General features: G+C 39.8%; 3 protein-coding genes across 7 annotated transcripts; 1 reads left to right on the top strand and 2 right to left on the bottom strand.

Annotated features, from left to right (window-relative positions):
- Nucleotides 1-127: 127 nt before the first annotated feature.
- On the bottom strand, nt 128-11726 carry pigx (phosphatidylinositol glycan anchor biosynthesis, class X). 3 transcript variants are annotated; one of them, XM_029632674.2, is made up of 6 exons: nt 11633-11726; nt 10462-10543; nt 2529-2664; nt 2163-2367; nt 1888-1988; nt 128-386 (listed from the first exon to the last, which is right to left on the bottom strand). In XM_029632674.2, the coding sequence occupies exons 2-6, from the start codon at nt 10518-10520 to the stop codon at nt 228-230; spliced, it is 660 nt and encodes a 219-aa protein (XP_029488534.1). In that variant the 5' UTR covers nt 10521-10543; nt 11633-11726; the 3' UTR covers nt 128-227. The 3 variants fall into 3 exon arrangements, with proteins under 3 accessions (XP_029488534.1, XP_029488533.1, XP_029488532.1); XM_029632673.2 differs by lacking the exon at nt 11633-11726 and adding an exon at nt 11269-11366; XM_029632672.2 differs by lacking the exon at nt 11633-11726 and adding an exon at nt 11005-11142.
- On the top strand, nt 11451-13022 carry cep19 (centrosomal protein 19). Its single transcript, XM_029632679.2, has 2 exons — nt 11451-11659; nt 12210-13022. Exons 1-2 carry the CDS (start codon nt 11524-11526, stop codon nt 12560-12562), a joined length of 489 nt encoding a protein of 162 aa, XP_029488539.1. The 5' UTR covers nt 11451-11523; the 3' UTR covers nt 12563-13022.
- On the bottom strand, nt 12732-21915 carry LOC115108401 (inhibitor of growth protein 5-like). Of its 3 annotated transcripts, none has more exons than XM_029632676.2 (8): nt 21780-21915; nt 17342-17413; nt 15577-15743; nt 15305-15416; nt 15110-15209; nt 14882-15017; nt 14682-14743; nt 12732-14602 (listed from the first exon to the last, which is right to left on the bottom strand). In XM_029632676.2, exons 2-8 carry the CDS (start codon nt 17367-17369, stop codon nt 14563-14565), a joined length of 645 nt encoding a protein of 214 aa, XP_029488536.1. In that variant the 5' UTR covers nt 17370-17413; nt 21780-21915; the 3' UTR covers nt 12732-14562. The 3 variants fall into 3 exon arrangements, with proteins under 3 accessions (XP_029488536.1, XP_029488538.1, XP_029488535.1); XM_029632678.2 differs by lacking the exon at nt 21780-21915 and adding an exon at nt 21420-21525; XM_029632675.2 differs by lacking the exon at nt 21780-21915 and adding an exon at nt 20445-20574.
- Nucleotides 21916-22006: the final 91 nt, after the last annotated feature.

The raw sequence follows: 22006 nt of genomic DNA, 5'->3' as shown, positions 1-22006 counted from the left end.
CATTTTGGTTGAGGTTGTTCAACTCTACATGTCTATAGGCCTACAGTACCCTATAGCAGAGTCAATGTATGGTACATTACTTTCAAGGATCCAATCAACGGTTCTTTGACACAAAAACATATGGAAGCAGTGTGCCAATTATTTAATGTCATTGGGAAAAAAGGAAAAAAGCTAAATAGTCTAGTTGCAAATTAATCCCTGGGGATTTCTTACTGTACAGTACATTATTAAATCAGTATAACATTGTCTAAAAAAACACCATGCATCCAGATACTTCTTGAAAGGATGACACAGCACAGCAGCGTGACAAGCAGAGTTCCAGCACACACAGGCTCCACCAGAGACCCATCACCAAGTGGTATCTCCAAACTCACAGGATCCTGCTCCTAAAAATAAATAAACATTTGGATAAGGTGATTCAAGTCATTTTCATATTCACAGTTGGTACGTTTTGAAACATTGTTATTGAAAATAAACAAGTTAGTTACTAAGTATGATAGTAATGATACATTCAATACTACATTGAATGTACACATCCGGCCGTGATTGGGAGTCCCATAGGGTGGCGCACAATTGGCCCAGCGTCGTCCGGGTTTGGCCGGGGTAGGCCGTCATTGTAAATAAGAATTTGTTCTTAACTGACTTACCTAGTAAAAAAAAATGTGGACTCCAAACATAATTTAGTGTTACCAAAACACACACACAAATGTATGCGGACAGCCCTTAAAATGAGTGGATTCGGCTATTTGCCGTTGCTGACTGGTGTATAAAATCGTGCACACAGCCATGGAATCTCCATAGGAAAACATTGGCTGTAGTGGCCTTACTGAGGGAGCTCAGTAATTTTCAGCGTGGCACCGTCATAGGATGCCAATTTTTCAACAAGTCAGTTCGTCAAATTTCTGCCCTGCCAGAGCTGCCCTGGTGAACTGTAAGTGCTGTTATTGTTATGTGGCAACGTCTAGGAGCAACAACTGTTCAGCCACGAAGTGGTAGGCCACACAAGCTCACAGAATGGACCAACGTTCTGTGAGCCGTACAAATAGTGTGTCCTCGGTTGCAACAATTATTACCGAGTAACAATGCCTCTGGAAGCAATGTCAGCACAATAATGAAAAGGGTTTCCATGGCCGCACACAAGCCTAATGTCACCATGTGCAATGCCAAGCAAAGGCTGGATTGTTGTAAAGCTCGCCGCCATTGGACTCTGGGGCAGTGGAAACGCGTTCTCTGGAGTGATGAATCACGCTTGACCAGCTGGCTGTCTGGACAAACTAATTGAGGTTTGGCGGATTACAGGAGAATGCTACCTACCCAAATCCATAATGCCAACTGTAAAGTTTGGTGGAACAGGAATAATGGTTTGGTCTAGGCCCCTTAGTTCCAGTGAAGGGAAATATTACCGCTACAGCATACAATGTCATTCAAGACGATTCTGTGCTTCCGACTTTGTGGCAACAGTTTGGGGAAGGCCCTTTCCGGTTTCAGTATGACAATGCCCCCATGCACAAAGCGAGGTCCATCCAGAAATGGTTTGTCGAGATCAGTGTGGAAGAACTTGACTGGCCTGCACAGAGCCCTAACCTCAAACCCCATCGAACACCTTTGGGATGAATTGGAACACAGGTGATTAGGCCTGGCTCGCAGTCGAACATCAGTGCAAAACCTCTAATGCTCTTGTGGCTGAATGGAAGCAAGTCCCCGCATCAATGTTCCAATATCTAGTGGAAAGCCTTCCCAGAAGAGTGGAGGCTGTTATAGCAGCAACTGGGGGGACCAACCCCATATTAATGCCCATAATTTTGGGATGAGATGTTTGACAAGCAGTTGTCCACATACTTTTGGTCATGTAGTGTATGCGACAATGTCATTGGCTGATAGATTTACCTGTAGTTGTTGGATCTCAAGCCATTGGCATATGCTTAAGTTGTGGACAGTGCAGGGTGCGTCCACAATTTTGTAAGGAGGGAAGGAAATTAGCTGTGTACCTTAAAACAAAATAAAAACTAGTTATAATGGTAAAAACAAGCATATTTGCCATAAAATAAGTTGGTCCACTTCCAATAACCAAAGGTTAATGTTATTTACAGACACGGCATAATCTCCCTGAAGGAAATTGGGAAGTATGGTTATGCGTAAAAGGTATAAACACGATAACTCACATGTATCTGTCCTGAGTATTAGCTTTGGAAGTTTAATTTCAACAAGTTCAAATCTCTTCCCTGCAAGAGAGGGCTTGTGATAACGGCCATGGATAGGGAGTGTTGCTTTGAGAATTCCTTGGTCCAGAGCAGGATACACAAGAACAAGGAATTCCTCAGATGTGTGTGCTGGAGCCTCCAAGTCAACCGCTGAACCCAAAAGCACCTAACAGGAAAAGATCATCAAATGTGTTACTTAGCATAGCATGTATTAGGTTTGGCCTAACATAGATCTCAGAATTGGCAGATGGAGTTGGGTATAATAATTTGATCCTGTACTTTTCTGTACTGTGGTTGTATAATGCTATGGTCATTGTCATTTTTTACCTGTAAACCAGTGTCCTCTTTCAGAGATGCAAGTTGGTATTGATCAATGTAGATCCCACTGGGTAGTCTGTGAACCAGCAGAGCCTCGAGGCCATCTGGAAAACCAGGACCGAAGTCAACTGTGGTGACCAGGTCTCTAAAAACACAGAGGGACCATACTTCCTAACATTAGAAACAGTTAAAGTAAACAGCTTCTCAAGTCTCAAATGTGCGTCACCCAATTACAATTGTCAATTTACTTGCACGTGATAGGACCAGTGTTAGTGTTGCGTAAATTCGAATCTGGTATCAGGATAAATATAACAATGAGTCTAACACCAGGTACAATGTTGTTGGTCCTATCAGATAAACTGGCATACGTTAGCCCTATGCTAACCTCACCAGATAACTGCTTATTCTGCATCAGCCTATCAAATATCTTACACTTTATATCCACCAACCAATGGCATTTCTTAAAATAGGTCAACCTTGGTAACCAGTGAGATATTTTAAACCTACAAATTCTGGTTTACTTTTGTTCCATTGGTCTGTGTCAAAATGTTGTGTGACAATATTGCATTGATGCATCCTTAAATAGACTACAAGCTACTAGTACTAACAGACAACATTTTTGTATACATTACAAAATCCCAGGCTTCTGCCTATCTATTTCACACGTGTGCTTTCACAGCAATACAGATTTAGGAAGAATCGGAAACTCAGCTGCGAGCTGCCCAGTGATGCAAGCCTAGCAGACGGGCTAAATGCCTTTCATGCTCACGTTGAGGCAAGCAACACTGAACCATGCATGAGAGCACCGGCTGTTCCGGATGACTGATCACTCTCTCCGTAGCCGATGAGAGTAAGACCTTTCAACAGGTCAACATTCAAAAGGCTGAGGTGCCAGATGGATTACCAGGACGTGTACTCAAAGTATGCGTGGAAAAACTGGTAAGTGTCTTCATTGATGTTTTCAACTTCTCCCTGACCGAGTCTAAAAACCTACATGTTTCAAATAGACCACCATAGTCCATGTCCAAGAACACCAAGGTAACCTGCCTAAATGACTACTGCCCCGTACACTCACATCTATAGCCATGAAGTGCTTTGAAAGGCTGGTAATGGCTCACAGCACCATCATCCCGGAAACCCTACACCAATTTGCATACCGCCCCAACAGATACACAGATGACGCAATCTTAATCGCATTCCACACTGCCCTTTCCTACCTGGACAAAAGGAACACCTATGTGAGAATGCTGTTAATTGACTACATCTCAGCATTTAACACCATAGTGCCCACAAAGCTCATCACTAAGCTAAGGACCCTGGGACTAAACACCTCACTCTGCACCTGGATCCCCAGGTGGTAAAGGTAGGTGACATCTGCCACACTGATCCTCAACACAGGTGCCACACAGGGGTGCATGCTTAGTCCCCTCCTGTACTCCCTGTTCACCCGCAACTGCGTGGCCTAGCACGACTCCAACACCATTACCATAGCACGACTACATTTGCCGACTACACAACGGTGGTAGGCCTGATCACCGACAGCGATGAGACAGCCTACAGGGAGGTGGTCAGAGACCTGGCAGTGTGTGTCAGGACAACAACCTCTCCCTCAACATGAGCAAGACAAAGGAGCTGATCGTGGACTACGGGAAAAGGAGGGCCGAGCACACCCCTAATCTCATCGAGGGGGCTGTAGTAAGCGGGTTGAGAGCTTCAAGTTCCTTGGTGTCCACAGCACCAACAAATCTAACATAGTCCAAACACACCAAGACAGTCGTGAAGAGGGCACGACAACACCTTTTCCCCCCCAGATCCTCAAAAAGTTCTACAGCTGCACCAGAGATCATCTTGACCGGTTGCATCACCGCCTGGTATGGCAACTGCTTGGCATCCAACCATAAGGTGATACAGAGGGTAGTGCGTACGGCCCAGTACATCACTGGGGCCAAGCTTCCTGCCATCCAGGATCTCTATACTATGCGGTGTCAGAGGAAGGCCCAAAGAAATTCTCAAAGACACCAGCCACCAAAAACTGACTTCTCTCTGCTACCGCACGGCAGGCGTTACCAGAGCTCCAAGTCCAGGTCCAAAAGGCTCCTTGACAACTTCTACCACCAAGCCATAAGACTACTAAACAATTACTTCAACTAACCTGTACCCCCGCACATTGACCCCTACCTACATGTACATAGTACCTCAATTACCTCGACTAACCTGTACCCCCACACATTACATTTACATTTACATTTAAGTCATTTAGCAGACGCTCTTATCCAGAGCGACTTACAAATTGGTGCTTTCACCTTATGACATCCAGTGGAACAGCCACTTAGGAACAGCCACAGCATCTAGGTCTTTTAAGGGGGGGTGAGAAGGATTACTTTATCCTATCCTAGGTATTCCTTAAAGAGGTGGGGTTTCAGGTGACATTGACTCGGTACCGGTACCCCCTGTATATAGCCTCGTTATTGTGTTACTCATTTTACTTTAGTTTATTTTGTAAATATTTTCTTGACTCTCATTTTTACCAACAATGCAGTTAAGGGGTTGTAATTATTTCACTGTTGTAATCGGCGCATGTGACAAATAACATTTGATTATACAACATGTAAGTTTATATTCGTACACTCATGGTCTTGTCAAATACCAGTCATTTACCCTTACTGCTATGACTAAAGTCTTGTTCACACTGCAGACCTTAAATGCTCAAATACTGTGTACGTTTTGGATTACTGACTGTCCAAACAGCAAGTTGCAAGTGACCAAATCAGATTGGTTGTCATTTGCAGACATGACTACGCTAGCAGTCATAGTAATGATGGGTGTGTGAGCAGTGGTAGAGGCTGATTGGTGGTGGTGCTTGTGCCTCCTATCACTTAGCTTGCTAGTTTCTACATAACTTCTAAGGTGATCATGCCTGCCATGGATGTTTCCCAGTTGCTTTGAGTGTTCAAAATCAGTGTATGAACACTTAAAGCCTCAAAGGATAAGATCCAACTTTTAAAACACGTCCTTTTCAGCTAACCACAGCAGTCAACTAGCTAGCTGTTAAACTTTCTAGTACGTTCACCATTTTTTTTGTAAACAACCAACAAGCTAGTTAGCTACCACATGTTTTTGTCAAAATAACAGTATGCCAAATAAATCTGATTTGACCGTTCAAGACATGTCGCATGGCCAGGAATCAATGGTGGTTTGAAATATCCGATTCCATGTGCTTTTTGGCTGTTCCGAATGCAGAAAAAAAATCTAAATGTAGGATCACATAGGATTCAAATCCAAAATAGGATGAGTCAAACTGCCAGTGTGAATAAGGCTTAAATTAGTGGTGTGATCCACTAAGACGGTAAGCCCAGAGACAGCAACGTACGACAGCCTTGAGTTTGAATCCCCCTCGGGGCCAGGTTTTTATTTGAGAGAGAAAAAATACAAGTTGTCAGACACCGTCTCAACTGCGTGATTATTGTCCTCACCAGGGTCATGACCTGACTGCAGTTTGGCTTCGCAACAGACCTCAGTGGGCAAACGCTCAACGTCTATGGCCACTGGCACGCTGGAGAAGTCTGCTCTTCACAGATGAATTAATGGAGTGGGACACCATTCCACAGGCCAATCAACAGCCTGCTCAGCTATATGCTAAGGAGAGGTCACCCTGTATGAGGCAAATGGTTGTCATTTTAGATATTAACTGGTTTTCTGATCCACGCCCCTACTTTTTTAGGTATCTGTGACCAACAGATGCATATCGCCATTCCCAGTCATGTGAAATCCATAGATTAGGGCCTAATGAATTGATTTCAATTGACTGATTTCGTTATATGAACTGTAACTCAGTAAAAATCTTTGAAATTGTCGCATATTGCATTTATATTTTTGTTCAGTGTAGTTGCACAGGACAGAGATGAGCACAGTGAAAAAAAGATCCAAAGGAATTAACCATTTGAAAAATGGAAATCATTTGCGCAATGAGGCAAGCAATGACTTCCTGATGGGTTGACCCCAAGTCAGGAAGGTAGGCAGCAACACCTCCGCCACCCTGATCCTCAACACAGGGACCCCCACTGGGGGTGCGTGCTCAGCCCCCTCCTGTACTCCCTGTTCACCCATGACTGTGTGGCCACGCACGTCGCCAACTCAATCATGAAGTTTGGTCCCTTCACACAGACAGCGTGGTGAAGGCACAACAGTGCCTCTTCAACCTCAGGAGGCTAAAGAAATGTGAGTCTTATGGGCCAAGCCACAAACTTCTACAGATGCACCATTGAAAGCATCTTGTCGGGCTTTGCACCATCCACAACCGCAGGGCTCTCCAGAGGGTGGTGCGGTCAGCCCAACGCATCACTAGGGGCACACTGCCAGCCCTTCAGGACATCTACATGCCACGGTGTCACAGGAAGGCCAAGAATATCATCAAGGACCTCAACCACAGCCTGTTCAGCCCACTACCATCTAGAAGGGGCATCAAAGCTGGGACTGAGAGACAGCTTCTATCTCCAGGCCATCAGACTGTTAAACAATCATCACTAGCCGGTACTCTTACCCTGCACCTTAGAGACTGCTGCTCTATGTACATTGAACATGGGTCACTTTAATAATCTTGACATACTGTTTCCACCACGTTATATGTATATACTGTATTCTAGTCATGGTTCATCCCATAAGACTTATTTTAAATGTTTTCCCAGATTGTGTGTATTTTATTGCTAGGTATTACTGCACTGTTGGAGCTAGAAACACAAGCATTTTGCTGCACCTGCGATATCTGCAAATATGTGTACGTAACCAATAAACTTTGATTTGGCATGCTCTAAAAGATGTGCAGGCTAAACAACATTTGCTGTTGAATTGCTACATTTTGTATATTATTTACAGTTGTAAACACACCCTGAAAGCACTGAATGGTCTTGTGTAATCACCTTATTAAAAATGCCCACACCAGTACAAATACACTTATTCGAGCTAACATAGTGCAACATCAATCGTGGGTAAGCTATCAACAAGTCATCATTTTAGTCAAAGTATGATATATATGGGATGATGTAACAAATTCAAACTGTCCACTTCGTGCAAATCTGTGCAAATGTGATGTATTTTCCTATTTAGTTTCATGGCTAGGTTTTATTTGAATGTTAACACCCATCAGCATGGCATTGATAACATTTTAGTCATTTATCCAGAGCGACTCACATGAACAATTAGGGTTAAGTGCCTTGCTCAAGGGATTCAAACCAGCAACCTTTCTGTTATTAACCCAATGCTTAACCCCTAGGCTACCTGCCACCCCTTTATTAATCAAAAACAGCTGCAAAGTAATTTCTCTCGGCAACAGAGATGAGCCAAAAAGCCTTGTCCACTTGGCCACCTGAGCCACGGAGCAAATTAAAATAGAATAACATTAGTTTGCACCCCTTAACTATTTCTATTGCAGATTTGAGGCCGCAATTATGGAAGATGACAAATCCAGAACCAGCTGGCTATTTTTTGGAATACATCGTCGTAAAATAAAGAGCAACAGATAACATTAGTTAGCTAGATAAGGATATCATGCTAGCTAGCTACACTGACAGCTGTCAGTGCCCCATTTGTTGATGTTGATCAACTCCAGATGGAATTCGTGAATATGTATGTGGTCTTAATCATTCTTCAGGAGGTGGAACCTAAACATGCATTTCCTCTCTAGAACAGGAAATTACATCAAAATAGTTGCAGCATCTTCCTCTGGGGATGGGTCCTTTAATTAGGCATAGAGCGTGCAATAGAATGCGTTGATTGGCAGGTGTACTGTAGAATGATAAACTTTCCTTTAGTGTGGAACTCGCCTGCGTGGGTTCAAGTCTGTGGGTTCGAGTCCGGACTCACGATAAACTTATTTAAAATAATTAAACACTGTTACTGGAATCTGTAGGATAATAATGCTCTTATGGAAAGTGTTTGTTCAAGTCCATCTACGTTAATATTTAATTGGCTGATGCATTACTTGATCCAGATGACAGTGATTATTTCCCGGTGAGGTCAGCCAAAGATTATGGATATACTGGCAAGATACAGGTCTTTCCACCCTAAAAATGGGAGTCGTTGTCAACAAAGCGGTACGGTAGGCTGTACATCTACTAGAGGTTGACCGATTAATCGGAATGGCCGTTTAATTAGGGCCAATTTCAAATTTTCATAACAATCGGAAATCGGTACTTTTGGGCGCCGATTTAATTTTTTTACATTTTATTTATTTCTTTATTTAACTAGGCAAATTAGTTAAGAACACATTCTTACTTTCAATGACGGCCTAGGAACGGTGGGATAACTGCCTTGTTCAGGAGCAGAATGACAGATTTTCACCTTGTCAGTTCGGGGGATCCAATCTTGCAACCTTACAGTTAACCAGTCCAACGCAATAATGACCTGCTTCTCTCTAGTTGCACTCCACAAGGAGTCTGCCTGTTACGCGAATGCAGTAAGCCAAGGTAAGTTGTTAGCTATCATTAAACTTATCTTATAAAAACAATCAATCATAATCACTAGTTCACTACACATGGCTGATGATATTACTAGATATTATCTAGCGTGTCCTGCGTTGCATATAATCTGACTGAGCATACAAGTATCTGACTGAGCGGTGGTAGGCAGAAGCAGGCACGTAAACATTCATTCAAACAGCACTTTCGTGCGTTTTGCCAGCAGCTCTTCGTTGTGCGTCAAGCATTGCGCTGTTTGACTTCACGACTATCAACTCCCGAGATGAGGCTGGTGTAACCGAAGTGAAATGGCTAGCTAGTTAGCGCGCGCTAACTAGAGGGATGGAAGCTATATTGTTACACTGGCAATACTAAAGTGCCTATAAGAACATCCAATAGTCAAAGGTTAATGAAATACTAATGGTAGAGGGAAATAGTCATATAATAACTACAACCTAAAACTTCTTAACTGGGAATATTGAAGACTCATGTTAAAAGGAACCACCAGCTTTCATATGTTCTCAGCAACTGAAACGTTAGCTTTCTTACATAGCACATATTGCAGTTTTACTTTCTTCTCCAACACTTTGTTTTTGCATTATTTACTTGAGGCTAAATTTATTTTTATTGATTATATTAAGTTAAAATAAGTGTTCATTCGGTATTGTTGTAATTGTCATTATTACAAATTAAGTTATTTTAATTTTAAATCGGCCGATTGATCGGCATCGGCTTTTTTGGTCCTCCAATAATCGGCATCGGCATTGAAAAATCATAATCGGTCGACCTCTAATATCTACCGCCTATCCTGTCTTTGGTTTGGTGGATACATCTGATTATTGTATTCTTTTTTTGAATATTCAATGAGGGTTGTTGTCAACCGCCTGTCTTCGATGGAGATGCTATGCTACTAGCTTTGTGCCATGAATTTGCATTGAGGCAACAGCAATATAAAGTGTTTTTTCTCAAAGTTGCCGGGATGTCACGTGTCCTACTTATCAGTACACTCGTAACAACTTAATAAGCATTAGGAAACTTCCTTTTTTATTTATTTTTTATTCAACACTCATTGACCTCCATACAAAAATTCCTCGCTTGGTGGGCGAAACACAGAAATTATACAAGACTAGTGAAGACCCAGTGCACTACCTGAGGAAAAAAATCAAATATATTTAAATTACATTTCAAGGGGTGCTGCAGCACCCTCAGCACCTCTACTTCCCATGGCTATGGTTTGCATAGGTCTAACGTGTGCCAGACTATCCAATGGAACCAGTTACAATGTTGACCATTTTAATTGTCTGATGCACATTGAGACTGAGACCCTGTTTAAATGTAACTCTTTCTAATGTTCACAAGTATGGCCCCAGAGTAACCAAAGATTAGGAGTCAAAATCAGATGTCAACATCTTTCAATTGCATTTATTAGCTATGCTCTTGGTAACCTTGCAGATGTCTATTTGCCAGATGGTCATCTTACAGTTAGTTACCTGTGAAAACCATTTTTGCTGACATCCATCGTTACTGATACAGTCTCCAGCCATGTCATGGACAAACCACAGCTGTTCTCGTCTGCAAAAAAAGGTCAGAGGCTTTGTACATCACATGAAAAACTAGCAGCCATCTAAAAGCATAGGGTCAGTGACAATTGTTGGTTGACAATCAGTGTGGCTCTGCTGTTTGCACCTAACTTCATACATTGAAGATGAGCTACTGTGCATAGCTACCTGTGAAAAAGATTGGCTGAACGAATGGCATGACACATTTGATGTGTAACGTTAACTAGCTGGGAAACCATTTTCAGGTCACTTCGATACCTTTACTTTTTTGTAGCAGGATAGGATACTGAGGTCAAGGTTAGCGAAATGCTATCCTAGCTAAATTACCTGCTTCGCAAAAGCACTTTGTATCGAAGTGGCGCTAGCTAACGTTACGTTAAATACCTAACGTTACTAGCCATCACCCTTCAATCGCCCTCAATGAACATTGTCGGATTTATTCAAAATTACTTTCTTTGATGTGTTATCATTTACCTGCTTGCGTTGATCCAAAAAGAACCAAGTAAACAGTACATGTGCTGAAAAATACAAACATTAATATATTGTCTTCCGAAAACCCTGGGCGATGCTAGAAATGTCAGCCAGCCACGTCATGTGTTTACGGAAACAAACTGAAATTAAGGACCCATTCCAATATGCAGTTCATTATGACAGACAAATATATTATTCTCATATTCAAATTAATTGCGATAACTACATATAAAATCTTAAAACAGTGAAGACATTTTTTTAACCTACTGTGAACAAAAGTAGAAGCCATCTTCACCCCATAGCGCACAGGCAATTGGAGCGTAGCCCAAGATTTGGACGAGGGTTGAGAAACTAGCTGGGTCGATTCGTTTGATTTTTTTGCGTGCCTTGCCTTTCAGTATTTTGTTTATTTTCAAAACTCAAGATAGTATGCATGTCAAACATGTTTGCGAGCTAATTACCTTGCGAGGTATTTTGATAAATCTACATAAAACGTTCGTATAAGTAAAATAAAACTCAACAATGCCTTTTGTGGCTAAACGATGCGGTGTTCAATTCAGCCCACCATCAATCGTTTTAATTTATGAAAGTAATGTTGATGATACAAACAAGATCCGCAAAAGAATCATACCTGTGAGGAACTTCTCGAACTGTTCAGGTAGGAAAACTACATAGTACAATGCTGATCACAGAAAGGATGAGCATCCCCTAGTCCAGCATTTTCCAAACTCGGACCTGGGGACCCCAAGGGGTGTTTGGTTTTTGCCCTTGCACTACACAGCCGATTTAAATAATAAAAAAGCTTAATGATTAACGTTAGTTGATTATTTGAATCAGTTATGTAGTACTAGGGCAATAACCAGGACCGCGTTTGGGAAACGCTACCTTGGTCACCCTTGTTATGGAGAACTTTCAGATGGCATAGTGATCTCCCGAATTATTTGTGTCAGATCAATACATATAGCAACACATTGCTATACTTATTAACTTGTCCAATGCAACAACTGAAATTCTAGATGGACAACCCACAAGGCAAATAGATCATAGAAAATACTTTCCCAATTAGTATTTGAGAGCTGCAGAGTACACGTTTCATTACAAGCCCAACACTCTTCTTGAGGAATTATGGTTGGTGACCACCTTTAAAAGGTGCTTTACCCAAATAGATACTTAAAACATGAGGTAATCTAATTCTATTTCACCCACAGACTGCTGCATGGCTGCGGAGAGAATGAAGCACCATATTCGGCATAGGGCATACCTGGAGAGTGTTTCATTGGGGCAACTGGAGAGGCTTCATATAGTGCTGCGGGATCACATGCAGGGCCACAGCCTGGAGCACACTCTAGCCTCCCTCCGCCTGGACCCCGAGGAGGACCTCAACAAGCTGGATGATGAGGAGCTTGCGCGCAAGAAGGTCCAAATGGACAAACTCTTTGAGCGCAACCGAAGGCGGAAAGATGACCCTGACTTTGTCTATGACCTGGAGGTGGAATTTAAAGGGGAGGTTGCTCGGGAAGCATGCAGCTGGGATGAAGAAGAGTCTGATGATGGGTTTTAAAAGAACACAGATCAGACTGGGAGTGTTTCAGTTTGTCAACAAAGCACCCTACCTGATCTTTAGTGACCGAATAATACTCATTCCTTTGCACAGGGCAGTTGTTATTCTGGCCCTTTGCTCAATTAAGATACACATTTAAACTAATATCCTTACAGATGCTATTGAAATATTGAGTAGTTGTACATGTTTATTGATATGAAACTTACATTTACAAAATACAAATACTTTGTCTCCTTGACCCTCTGTTTCAACAGCATTATACTTGTACAAGATTGATATATTCACAGTTAACTAAAGACAAGTTCATGCTAAACCCCTAAGAATCCCGAACAATTATCTAAAGTAACAATCTTTGGAAAGTAATATTCTTGTCACATGTCGTTGTCAACATTGTAGCCTATATCAAGTACAATAGTATTGTGTAAGGTTTGAATAAAAAGTAGCACATACAACTATCAAATATCATCTGAATCTCTACATTTAAAATTTTAGGTCAACAAAATATTCAAAAGCAATAGCAGTGGTTTTTTACAGTGGATAATAGCTCAGAATCATTTATGTTCAATTTCTTCAAATAACCAGGTTTCTATCCAACCATTTCATGGAGATTAATCACCTGACGCATTTAAAAAAAAAAAAAAACTCGCGACAGGCCTCATGGAAACAGTACATTTTCCAATGTCGCCAAAACAAAATACGCAAGACAAAGTGGGATATTGCCACAATTGCGGTGATAACGTTTTTACACGCAAATATTGCCATATAAAAACCGCAGTAAGCTTGAAGTCATGCAATGAATGATATGTTTCGTTGTTCTACTAACACGAAGTGAAAAAGCATGCAGAGTTTATCGGCAGTTAAGTTAAAGTTCGTCATAATTTATTTCACAAACTTCATAACTTATGGTGGTTAAGTAGACGGCAGGTAGCCTAGCAGTTAAGAGCATTGGGCCAGTAACCACAAAAAAAAATCCCAGAATCCAAAAAAGGTGAAAAATCTGTTGATGTGACCTTGAGCAAGGCACTTAACCCAAATGTCTCCTGTAAGTCACTGGATAAGAGCATATGGTGATGAGCTTCATGCAAATTTCCACTAAATATCAAAGGCTATAATTTGAAAGATGCTTGGCTGTTTATCCACTAAAAGTGATCTGTTTTTTTTCTATCTCATCATATAACCTACCCTGGCCGAACTGTCTATAGACCATTATCACAACAGTTTTTGTGACAACCATCGGAAGTTTGATGGAAAATGCCGTTCGTATGCAGATTTTAGAATATATGCATGAAAATCAGTCGCAAATTGGATGGAAACCTAGCTACTGCTGGTCTTTCATACTTTATAGCAGTTTGAATAAGATATCTTTGGAACACCATTCCCCAGAATTTTTTCTTTTGTATCTAGGCATTGTTAATAATTAGTGGTGAGCAGTTGATTTTAATTCAAAGTCCTTTAATGCTCGCTGGTTATGAAGGCAAAGAAATCAGTGTGGCTTCCTAAATGTCTGACCATTATCACCATCCTACATTCAAGAGCGGGCAACTGCTTTTGACAGTCGATATAAAAATATAGTACACCTTTTATCAGATAGCTTATTAGTCCAAAAATGGACAGAGTGAACATTTTTGTTTGCTTGGTTTAAAGATTTTTGGCAGGATTCAAGATTGTTGTATAGATATTTTCTGCATGTGTGTGCTTGAACCCAAGAGGTAGCTAGGTAACTAAAATGCAGGCACAAATGAGATCGTAACACTTGAGTGAGGACAGAATTTAAAAAAATAACTAAACCATGGAGAAAAAGTATTATCAACAGCAGTTAAATGTGTTTGGCAAATACTAAAACCTTTATAAATTTCAAGTACTTTGAATAAAAGCTTTGTATTTAGACCATCATATTTATGCACAGCCATAATAGAAAGGGAAATATTTTTGTAAATATATTACACTATTTTACTACAGACAAAAAACACACATTTATAGAAAAGTACTTAAGAACTATATCATTTTTTCTTCTTATCCTGGGTGCATCGTGGACAAAACCTGAAAGAGAATAGACTAAATACAAGATGTACAAAAAAGTAATGCGTGTAATCACCAACTTTGTAAAAGATTCACCTACCATTTTCCCTTTGGCTTCGTTGCAAGATCAACACAAGCAAAGTGAAACCACTCAATTGGGCACTGTTTGAATAAGTGAAAACATTGGTAAGAAGACATTCAGATTACAGTAATCTTTCAATTAACTTCTTGGATCTACATAAAAATGCCACTAATTTCAAAGCATTCTTTGGAATAAAAGGACAACCAATAGAAACTTACATCAGGGTTATCACATCCAATCATCTCTCCATATGACACTTGATGGCACAAGCAGTATGTTGGCTCATTTGGATCAACTGGCATGTCCAAAACATCTGACGGTTGCATTGGCAGGAGAGCGTCACTCAATTCTGGGCTACAGATATTAATGGGTAAAATGACATTGAGTTAGAGTAAAAACCAGGCAGACACATAGATAGTATTTTGTTTATACAATCTTTTCTATACCTGTTTTTAAGCTTTTTCTTCCTGGGAGAATCCTCATCCGATGATTTCCTGCCTCTCCCCTTGGGCCCACGCTTCTCCCGCAGTCCTCGACCTTCACCCTCTGAAGCAGATATTCACAGATGTAACTAACTTCCATGTGCACATGTCGTAAATGTGCTGTAAATGTGCTTTCCCACCGACAGTCTCCCTGCTTACTCTTTAACCCTCTTCCTTCTGGACTGTCATAGCCGCTCACTTCCAGCTTCTCCTTCAGCTCATTCTCAAATCGGGCCAGGTCTGCATCCAGCCTGCGGATATGCTTGTCCACCTATGACATGCAAACAATTAGATTGGTCAATAGATAATGCAAAACCAATAGTGACAGTATGACACTAGTTTGTACTCAAATGACAGGTTTGGCGCACTATACAACCAATAGTGAAAGTATTGACATCTTTATGTACTCATGACAGTGTTGGAGCACTGACCATTTCATATGTCTGCATGGCAAGCTGCACTTTGTCATCGCTGAACTCTTTGCACTTGCAGTAAGCACTCTGGATCTTCTGCAGGTGCACAACCCTCTGTTCCGTAGCCAAGTTCCTTACACTTGAGATGTACTCCTCTGCCAGCTTGTCGATCTCTCCTTTTTTCTCTACACATTTGCAGGACAATTTAAATACTGGAAAAGGAATTATGCTGAACAATATAATAGTGATGGGCATGAAACCATGTAGTAAATCAGGTGATCAAAACTAATACAATTTGTAATGTATTTTTTGTGTAGCTTAACTTCTTCGAGATAGGGGGCGCTCTTTTAATTTTTGGATAAAAAACATTCCCGTTTTAAACAAGATATTTTGTCACGAAAAGATGCTTGACTATGCATGTAATTGACAGCTTTGGGAAGAAAAAACTCTGACGTTTCCAAAACTGCAAAGATATTATCTGTGAGTGCCCCAGAACTAATGCTACAGGCGAAACCAAGATGAAGTTTCATACAGGAAATGCCCCAGATTCTGAAGGCGCTGTGTTCCAATGTCTCCTTATATGGCTGTGAATGCGCCAGGAATGAGCCTGCCCTTTGTGCCGTTTCTCCAAGGTGTCTGCAGCATTGTGACGTATTTGTAGGCATATCATTGGAAGATTGACCATAAGAGACTACATTTACCAGGTGTCCGCCCGGTGTCCTGTGTCGAAATTATTGCGTAATCTTTAGGTCCATGCGCGTTCCATTTCTTCAGAAGAGAAAGTCAACTGCCACGATGGATTTATCATCGATAGATATGTGAAAAACACCTTGAGGATTGATTCTAAACATCGGTTTGCCATGTTTCTGTCGATATTATGGAGTTAATTTGGAAAAAAGTGTGCATTTTAATGACTTAATTTTCGTTTTTTTTCTTACCCAAACGTGATGAAGAAAACGGAGCGATTTGTCAACACAAATAATATTTTTGTAAAAACTGAACATTTGCTATCTAACTGAGAGTCTCCTCATTGAAAACATCTGAAGTTCTTCAAAGGTAATGATTTTATTTGAATGCTTTTCTGGTTTTTGTGAAAATGTTGCATGCTGAATGTCAGGCATAATCCTATGCTAGGCTATCAATACTGTTACACAAATGCTTGTTTTGCTATGGTTGAGAAGCATATTTTTGAAAATCTGAGATGACAGTGTTAACAAAAGGCTAAGCTTGAGAGCAAATAGATTTATTTCATTTCATTTGCGATTTTCATGAATAGTTAACGTTGCGTTATGCTAATGAGCTTGCGGATAGATTTACACAATCCTGGATACAGGTTTTTTTCGTAGCTAAACGTGACGCAGAAAACGGAGCGATTTGTCCTAAACAAATAATCTTTCAGGAAAAACTGAACATTTGCTATCTAACGGAGAGTCTCCTCATTGAAAACATCTGAAGTTCTTCAAAGGTTAATTATTTTTATTTGAATGCTTTTCTGGTTTTTGTGAAAATGTTGCCTGCTGAATGCTAATGCTAAATGCTACGCTAGCTATCAATACTGTTACACAAATGCTTGTTTTGCTATGGTTGAGAAGCATATTTTGAAAATCTGAGATGAGTGTTGTTAACAAAAGGCTAAGCTTGAGAGCTAGCATATTGATTTAATTTCATTTGTGATTTTCATGAATAGTTAACGTTGCGTTATGGTAATGGCTTTGAGGCTGTAGTCCGGATCCGGGATGGCTCGACGCAAGAAGTTAACTGATGTCAACCTCATGTTTTGTACCTTCAGTTCTATTGTCCAGGTCCCGCATCAGTGAAAAGTTCCTCTGTAGTTCACAGGGCAGATTCTCAATACCTAGAGGAATACATCATGATTGTTAAACGCAGTCATCAGTAACTACAATATTACGTCCTCAGAACAAGATAGGACTTGATGGTAACACACAGCTGACAGCTCATGGTTCATGTTCACTTTTCTACAATGAATACACTGCAGTCTGATGCCGATACTAGATAACAGGTGGCCACATCCAAAATGGATAATGTTAGCCAGGTAGCTGGATCACAACAGCTGTACTAGAAAAATAACTTCAACCTAAATGTTTTCCCCCATGGAAAACAAGGTTGTCACTAGTAACCACAGACACACAAAAAAATTATATATATATATAAAAAAATTGGCTACATCGTAACAATGAATGAAAACATGAGCCTTTATTTAAGGTTAGGATTAGGCATGTTAAAAGTGTGGTTAAGGTTCATTTTAAAATCAGAAGAGAAATAGGCAGGGTTTAGCCATAATTATTATGACTGTAGTAACTCGTGACTCTTGTTTTCCGGTAGAGGATAGCTTCATATTATCTTCCACTCCCTTAAGAAATTTGGCTTCGGGGATTTTTTCTGTAAGGCTATTAAGACTCTATATGAATGGTAACAGCTCTATCAAACTGAAACATGACACCTCACCTAGATTTGATTTAGAGAGCGAAATAAGGTGAGGTTGTCCTATCTCACTGTATCTATTTTTATTAATCACCCAACTTCTTACAAATTCTTTAAATAATAGTCCTGTACAAGGCATTTCCATAGCTGGTAAACAAATTATTATAAGCCAGCTGGCTGACAATACTAAAATTTTTCCTGAAAGATGCTAGTTAGATTCCCATATCGATAAATGTGATAGAATCCTTTTCCAAAGCATCTGGTCTATATCTTAACATTAATACATGTGAACTCATGGCTGTCAAAGATTGTGTGACACCCTCATATTATGGTATTCCAGTGAATGAAGAATTTACATATTTAGGCATAACTAAGGATCAGAACTTACTCAATTGTAACCCTCAAATTATTATTATTATTTTTCTTTTAACTAGAAGCTAAATCAATGGCTACATAGGGACTTATCATTAAAAGGAAGAGTCCTAATAACCAAGGCTGAAGGTCTAGACTAACATATGCCTCTCTATCTTTATATCTTTACGGTAAAATAAGCAAAGAGATAGAAAGTTGAAAAGCATTTGGTCTGTGGAGAAACCGTACCCATTACATTAGGAAAAAACTGATACAATGGAACACTTGTGTATGGTGGGCTGAATTTTAAAGAATACTTTTAAGATCAATTGGATAAAACAATTCCTAAGAAGACCCACTTCTATGTGGAACTTTACTCCTCATCATGTCTTCTCTACTTTTGGTGGCCTTAATGTTGGTTTGCAATAATAACATTGACAAAGTTCCAGTGAAACTCTGCTTTTCATCAGGTTCTCGTCATAGTCCTTAATTTATCAGCATAATTTTTCTCCACAGATATTATATGGAATAGTCGGGACATACGGTATAAAAATACTTATTTGTTATAAGAATATTGGTTCCGAAATATCCTATTGGTGAGTCAACTTGTTAATGAAGAGGGTCTTTTACTTAATTCTAAGGAATTTGTATCACTTTACAAGATCCCTGTAACACCTGAAGCCATTCCCTCAGGTGTTGCTTTATTATTCTGGAACATGTCAAGACCCTCAGAACATACCTACAATTAACCCAATTGACTCATTAGTAGGAAAGATTTGTTTTTCTTTTAGTCCATTCAACAACAATAGAGCTATACGAGCCTTGTGGCAACAGGATGTTGTATCTATACATTATTGGATTGGTTTTACTGATAATGTCTGTTGGGAAAAAGTTTAGATGTTGCCACACACGTAAAAAGTATTCATAAAAATTCTTGCCAACCACTATATTAAGATGTTTAAAAAAAATCCTAACTTGTAAATGGATCTGTGGCAAGACATCAGTAGATTTATATTTGAACACATTTATGAAGATGTTACACTATTATGGAGAGAGCTGCTGCTTTGATTCTTTACTTATGATAGAAATAAGTTGAAACAATTAAATTAAATTTCATTATTCTTTAGAACAAATTTTATATTTCAAATTGACAAAATAAAATAAAAAATTACCTGGAAAAAAGAAATGTAACTATATTTTAAGACTGTCAACAAAATTTTTTTAGAATTATTAATGTGTATATTCCCCTTAAGGTCCTTGTGTAATGTGATATTGTACCCCCTAGCCCAAATGTCCATTAATATTATATACACACACGTGTCTTCCATGTACTTTTTGTATTGATTTGTTATTTAAACATTTTTATAAATACGATTATTTTGGCTTATATACACACACGTGTCTTCCATGTACTTTTTGTATTGATTTGTTATTTAAACATTTTTATAAATACGATTATTTTGGCGGATGTGGAACTGGAATTTGGTTATACTTTGTGCTCGTGACGCACTTCGAAATCAAACATTCCGCCCTGTGTACACCTGACTCGCCGTAGAAAACGAGGTTGCGCCGCTCCCGTTCCCCGCCAACTTGCCAAAGTTACATTGGGGAAAGTGCTCCCTTTTCAGGGAAGTTGTCAATCATTATTCGGAACGTGGCTATAACAAACGAACTAGTACTATCAACCGCATTTTATGATACTGGCATGCACCACAGATTAATGTACAGGTTGCCGTTTAGGTTAGTAACTAGCCAGAACATAATGTTACTGGTTTACTGCTACAAAATAAGCCAAGACAGCGGAAAAATATACCCTCAGTGCGCTAGCTAACATTAGTTCTCTAAAGATAGATGAAATGCTATAAATTTAACGTACAGTTTCAATGACATAGTTACTAGAAAACAAATAACAGTAAATTAACGAACTAGTTAGTAATGCCGAGAATTTGTAATCTCGCTAACGACACATGTGTCTTGCTTGCTAGCTCGTCAAGCTATCTAACGTTAGTTTAGAAGTTCGAGACTGAAAAACAAACACGATTGGAAATGTAGCCAATTAACAACTGTTCACATTAAGTTAGCTAGATACTCACTGTCGAGGTAATGTTCCAGGTATATTGCCGTCGCCATCTTTTCAATTGTATTTTACAGGACAAGCTAGTAAACTTCTTTTTTTGCCAACTAGCTTAGCCGAACGCTAGATACGTTTCTAATTCATGACGTCCTCAATTTTCATTGGCTTAAAATACAGGTTTGAAGATGTTCTTCTGATTGGATAACTTTAAGGTGTGGCTCCTTCATATTTTAATACGCTTCAAACAGTAAAGATCATACCCACATTATTATTGTAACATTACGAATAACTACTAATATCACCATTTGTCTTAGATAAAAGTAATTTTGCTTTTCACAAGCTCAGAACGCCGTGAGGAGTACATTTTGTAAATATATATATATATTTTTTTAATCGACTTTTATACATGTCTGGTTTGATCACAAATATGGTGGTCGTCAAAGTTACACGAGATGTTAAATCAGTTTGTTTGTCTTGTGCTAGCTAATGTGTTTGCGTTTAAATAATGCAGCTAGGGTTGCCATGTCCGCGGTTTTCCCGAAATTGGGCTACTTTGAAAACATTGTTGCACTGCGCCCGCCATGGCATTTCTCTTAAAAATATACAAATATTTCACTGACATGCTGTTGTCGGGTGAGCGTTAAGAACACTGCAGGAGGCAATTTAGTCCAGCATTGGCTGTGTCAGGTGAATGAGGGAGACAGATCATCAGCACGTCGTGACAGAAAGAACAATGAGACAGATATTTCACCGAATGTATAAATGTGAAGCATCCGCTTGGCGTTTCCACTGGCACACTGGCCGGGAGCAAATTAATCATAGTGTGCACGAGCTAGCGAGATTCTATTGGCGCGGTCTAGCATTATTTGCATATTTTTTGTTAAAGAACGCCTCTACTCTGCGTGTGCAAATAACTCAATTCGCCCTTGCGCTTGCGCTCATTCTACACAACACAATATTTTTTAACTTTCGCAAACTGGTATAGTCTACAAACCTTACAGTCCACTCTGTTCATAACATATTTTAGTTTTGGGAACAGAAATCTAATGAAATCAAATATTGAATCGATGAGAACATTTGCACAATGTCGTCCAAAACCCATCTCGTTCCATCTTCTCCCACTGCCACGCAAGGAAGCCACGCTTTTTAAAACTACAATTCCCATAATTCTAATTAAGGACCGGTCCATTTATTGATTATGCAACCACTATATAAAAACCACAGAAGAAGAACGATATTGATTATGACATTCAAAACGAGGCAGTTAGCTAAGTTTTTCGTCTCAGGGCTTTGAAAACAGCGTTCCACAATTAGTATTTTAGATACAAGTATGGAATGTATAACGTAAACTCACCCCATTCCGTACAAATGTGCGCAACGGCGAAATTCAAACGAGGCTGCAAAGAAAACTAATGGGACTGTGTTGACTTAAAATCTGGGGTGTGAACAACGTTTCTATTTAAGCGTTGATCGTCATGGTAATGGCTCTATAGTATTGGAGAAAAGTTTAAAAAACTGACCCTCCGTTACATCGTGACGTGTCATGCCGTAACGTACAGCACGCATAAAGCAACTTTTCCT

The sequence above is a fragment of the Oncorhynchus nerka genome, linkage group LG24 (assembly GCF_034236695.1).
Source record: "Oncorhynchus nerka isolate Pitt River linkage group LG24, Oner_Uvic_2.0, whole genome shotgun sequence".
Classification (NCBI taxonomy): Eukaryota; Metazoa; Chordata; class Actinopteri; order Salmoniformes; family Salmonidae; genus Oncorhynchus; species Oncorhynchus nerka.
Note: the sequence above shows the minus strand (reverse complement) of the source record. Positions and strands in the feature narration are given on the sequence as shown.

What these genes read in the sequence shown, in the direction of transcription:
- pigx (XM_029632672.2), bottom strand. Translation starts at nt 11,065, where the DNA reads ATGTTTGTATTTTTCAGCACATGTACTGTTTACTTGGTTCTTTTTGGA. An exon ending in TTTTGGATCAACGCAAGCAG is followed by an intron (nt 10,544 to 11,004) that starts GTAAATGATAAC and finishes CTTTTTTTGCAG; the next exon opens with ACGAGAACAGCTGTGGTTTG. An exon ending in AAGAGGACACTGGTTTACAG is followed by an intron (nt 2,368 to 2,528) that starts GTAAAAAATGAC and finishes TTTTCCTGTTAG; the next exon opens with GTGCTTTTGGGTTCAGCGGT.
- cep19 (XM_029632679.2), top strand. Translation starts at nt 11,524, where the DNA reads ATGCCTTTTGTGGCTAAACGATGCGGTGTTCAATTCAGCCCACCATCA. An exon ending in GAACTTCTCGAACTGTTCAG is followed by an intron (nt 11,660 to 12,209) that starts GTAGGAAAACTA and finishes TTTCACCCACAG; the next exon opens with ACTGCTGCATGGCTGCGGAG.
- LOC115108401 (XM_029632675.2), bottom strand. Translation starts at nt 20,481, where the DNA reads ATGGCGACGGCAATATACCTGGAACATTACCTCGACA. An exon ending in CCTGGACAATAGAACTGAAG is followed by an intron (nt 15,744 to 17,341) that starts GTACAAAACATG and finishes GCAAATGTGTAG; the next exon opens with AGAAAAAAGGAGAGATCGAC. An exon ending in CCATGCAGACATATGAAATG is followed by an intron (nt 15,417 to 15,576) that starts GTCAGTGCTCCA and finishes TGCATGTCATAG; the next exon opens with GTGGACAAGCATATCCGCAG.